Consider the following 4,221-nt stretch of genomic DNA (forward strand, 5'->3'; position numbering starts at 1 on the left):
TTAAATGACAAACTTGGGGGAGGGATCCAACGCCCTCAAAGTCCCTGCGGCATCAAGATTGATACAACAAGAAATTTTAACCTCAACCAAACTCTTAGTTAGCAAACAAGCCAAAGTCCTCACCCCCTTCACTGTAATCCTCTTACACCCAATCGCCTCAAACCTCTTCAATCTCCCACAGCCCCTCCCGATCTCAATCAACCGCATATCATCCAAATCCGCCGAGTTCTTAATAGACAGCGACTCAAGCCCTTCACACAAAGCAACCCCATCCAAATTCGACCCAACAGCCATACACACACTATGAAACTGTCCCAACTTCAACACCCTCAGCTTGGGACACTTAGATCCCAACACTTCCAAAGCCAATCCACTATCCCTCATATTCTTACAAACATCAAGAACCAATTCTTCAATCAAAGGCAATCCAGAGAAAAAATCGACCAGCGTGACGTGGCTAATCCTAGCGTCCTCAGAAGTGTAACCGTCGTGGTTTGGGTTCCCACGTGTGTTCCCCAACGACGTCGTGTCAGCCAAGTGGAGAAGAGTGAGTTTAGGACAGTTGTTGGGTATAGACAACAAGGCCTCGTCCCCAACAAAACCAACGTACCTGGGATCGAACATACATAAAAAAAAATAATACCACAAATCATTAAATAAAACAATTAAAAATAATAACATTATTTTTTGTCATCTATATTTTTTTATAATTTCAGATTTAGAATAGGCACTCTCAAGTTTCAACCCAAACATGTCTTCTTCATTTTTTTTTTTTTTTCTTTCTTTCTTTCTTAAGTAAGTACACTGAAATGGACCTAATTGAACTGAATGGAACGAAGTGATCGAATTGAACTGAAAGGATTGAAGTGACCAAAATAGACTGAATAAACCTAAATGGACCAAAGTAAACTAAATGGATAGCAGTAGACTGAAATGAACCATAGTAAACTAAAATGGACAAAGAGGGAGATGCAATGAATTGAAGTAAAAGTAATGAAGAAAAAGAAAAGTGCGGAGAGACTTTTTTTTTTTTTTTAGAGAGTTTCAACCTATGGTGTCTGCTCCTGATGATATCTCTTTATCATCAGATCAAGACACTAATCAGTTTTTGGTGTAAATGGGGATTGAACCCCAAATCTCTTATACAACTATAAGAGATTTTACCAGTTGAGTTAATTGGAACTCACAAAGTATTGAGAGACTTCTTTCTGAATTAAAGCAGATGAATGTGTAAAGACAAAGTATATATAAAGTTAAAATCATCCAAGGTATTATTAGAAGAAGAAAAAAAACGTCCAAGATTATTAAATAAATAATCTTCTTACAAAATCAAAATGTTTCATGTGGAGGGGGTAGGGGGAACAAAATTGAAATATTTGTAAAGTGTGTTAATATGTCTTGAGAAATTGCTTTGCCAAATAGTTAACAAAATTAAATTTTAATTTTAATTAAGCTATTTTCAACAATTATGTAGAAAGCGTGTATTATATAGAAAGATAATAAAAAATACTTGAAAGTGAAGTGGACACATCCAAAGAAGGAGGAGGAAGAGAAGGCCAACGAAAGGTATGTGAAGAGTCATAGTCAAGGAACAAAGTCTTTTCATTATCTGTCGGTAACATGAGATGTTTTGAGAAATTTCCTTTGCCAAATTGTTAACTAAATTAAAATTTATTTCAATTCAGTTATTCACAACAATTTATTTAGAAAATGGATATTATATAGAAAAAATTATATAACATACTCAAAAGTGAAGTGGACGAGGAGGCTAACTAAAGGTATGTGGAAGGTCATAATCTACGAATAAAGTCTTCTTATTACCTGTAAGTAACATGAATTGTCTTGAGAAAATGACTTTGTCAAATCATTAATTAAATTGAAATTATATTCTAAATCAATGGATATTATGTAGAAATTTTTTTTAACGTACTTGAAAGTGAAATGGACATATCCAATTGAGGAAGGAGCCAACAAAAGGTATGTGGAGGGTCATAGCAGGGAAATAATATCTTCTCTTTCCTTGTAAGTGGCATGAAATATATTGAAATAATGGTTTCACCAAATCGTTAGCTAAAGTAAAATTCATATGAACTCACATATCCATTAGAGTATATAAAGGCTATCGAACATACTAAAAGTGTCTTCCTTAAAAAAAAAAAAAAAAAAAGTGTGTAGTTAGGCTTGTCCAGAAGTCGGGTCGGGCCGCGCCGAGTCGGTTTTGGACCTAGCCCAAACCCAACTCACTGGTGTCGAGTGGAGGGCGAAGGGACTTGAAATCGATTGTTGACGTCTATCGGTTGAGTTGGTTTTGAGCTTGAATTGGTTTGGTTGGTGCTAAAGTCCGCCAGAAATTGCAAATTGTCGCCGAAATCTGCAAATCATTGTCGAAATTTGAAAATTTTTGTGGGAATCTGCAAATTTTTGTGAAATTTGCTGTGATTTGGTTAAATCTGGCTAAATCCCACCAGATCTAGCCGAGATCTCATTGGATTTGGTTGAGATCTCGCTAGATCTGGCTTGATCTTGTCGAATTTAGTTGGATTTCATATATAACCTTGTCAGGTTTGGATGACTCAAGTTTGGAGAAGGAAACCCACCACTCAACTTGCTGGTGTCGATTCTTGAAAATGGAGACTTGTTGTCGATCGACTAGACCTTTGGCTCGGGCTGAAATCCGGTCGATGTTGGGCAGTTTAGCCTGGTTTTCAGGCTCTGATCGGGTCTAGACAACCCTAAGTGTAGTGCACACATCTAGGAGAGGTAGGGGTTAATTAAAGTTATGTGGAGGGTTGTCATTGGAGTACAAAGTTTTCTCATTGATGCAATGCTTTTATCTTCTTCTTAATAAAGTTAAGATATACTTATCCAAAAAAAAAAAAAAAAAAATTCATTTGCCAGAATGTTGTACTAATTTAAAATTTTACTTAAACTCAACTATCATAAAAAATCTAAGTGAAAATTTGATAACATATAGAAAGATCATCAAATGTGTATATATATATATATATAGCTGTATAGTTCTATTTATTTTATTTTTATTGATACTAAAATCTGCTAGCGCTTTATATATATATATAAGGGTTGGGTTTGGGTATCACGGATGCATTGAACCTAGATGCTATATATATAAAGCGCTAGCAGATTTTAGTATCAATAAAAATAAAATAAATAGAACTATACTGCTATATATATATACATTTGATGATCTTTCTATATGTTATCAAATTTTCACTTAGATTTTTTATGATAGTCGAGTTTAAGTAAATATTAAATTTTAATAGAACCCAAATTTGATTTTACGTTTCGTCCTTCTGTAAGAACAGCCTACATGCTCTAGTATTACTGGGGTTGGGTGTATTTTTGACTTTTAAAAAAAAAAACCTAAATAGTACTATTATATATATTTTTTGATAACAATAGTACTGTTAGAGCATCCACATTAGATGTGCTAAATGTGCTAAATGCCAAATATTTGGCACATTTAGCACATCAAACACTAAAAATCCCATTTTATCAGATGTTTCAAATGCCATAATTTTTGCCACATATGAACAATGCCATTGCATATTTGCCACTGTACAGACGGGAATGGTATAACTGATTAATATTTTTTTTATTCTCTTTTCTCTCTCCTCTCTCTTCAGTTTATTATTTTCTCTTCTCTCTTACCTTTGTTCCCTCTCACCGGTTCCCTCTCACCGATTCCCTTTCTCTTATAAATTGTTGATCTTGATCCATCATCTCCGATCGTCATCACCAATCCATCATCGTTGATCTCTCACCGGTTGCATTTTGCATCGTCATCGCCAATCTCTCTGAGTATCGTCATCATCATCGCCGATCGAAATCGATGTGGGCATTGATGTTGAGGTGAGATCGGAATCGACGTTGAGGTGAGATTGGAGTGTTCGTCACAATCGTGGGCATCGACGTTGAGGTGAGGTGAGGTGAGATCTTGATCGTGGGTTGTCGGTGCAAGTGGATTTGTGGCTTTGGGTTGGCGGTGCTAGTAGTTTCATGGGTTTGGGTTGCTAGTGCTAGTGGGTTTTGGTTTTGTTTTTTGGGTTTGAGTTGTTGTGCTAGTGGGTGTTGCTTTGTTTTTAATGGGTTTTGTGGTGGGTTGTTGATGACAACATACTATAGGTCTTTCTAGTTTCTACTCTATTTAAAAACATATTTTGCTTTCTTTAAAAAGTGCAAATGAGTTGTCATGTACAGCCC

General features: G+C 35.6%; 1 protein-coding gene across 1 annotated transcript; it reads right to left on the reverse strand.

The window, feature by feature from the left end:
* LOC136065572 (F-box/LRR-repeat MAX2 homolog A-like) lies at window positions 1–3,754 on the reverse strand. Its single transcript, XM_065768956.1, has 3 exons — window positions 3,670–3,754; window positions 2,245–2,371; window positions 1–610 (listed from the first exon to the last, which is right to left on the reverse strand). The coding sequence occupies exons 1-3, from the start codon at window positions 3,752–3,754 to the stop codon at window positions 1–3; spliced, it is 822 nt and encodes a 273-aa protein (XP_065625028.1).
* Window positions 3,755–4,221: the final 467 nt, after the last annotated feature.

The sequence above is a fragment of the Quercus suber genome, unplaced genomic scaffold (genome assembly GCF_002906115.3).
Source record: "Quercus suber isolate HL8 unplaced genomic scaffold, Cork oak 2.0 scaffold_1028, whole genome shotgun sequence".
Classification (NCBI taxonomy): domain Eukaryota; kingdom Viridiplantae; phylum Streptophyta; class Magnoliopsida; order Fagales; family Fagaceae; genus Quercus; species Quercus suber.

What these genes read in the sequence shown, in the direction of transcription:
- LOC136065572 (XM_065768956.1), bottom strand. Translation starts at nt 3,754, where the DNA reads ATGACGATCGGAGATGATGGATCAAGATCAACAATTTATAAGAGAAAG. An exon ending in ACCGGTGAGAGGGAACAAAG is followed by an intron (nt 2,372 to 3,669) that starts GTAAGAGAGAAG and finishes AATGATTTGCAG; the next exon opens with ATTTCGGCGACAATTTGCAA. An exon ending in TCGCCCTCCACTCGACACCA is followed by an intron (nt 611 to 2,244) that starts GTGAGTTGGGTT and finishes GTTCGATCCCAG; the next exon opens with GTACGTTGGTTTTGTTGGGG.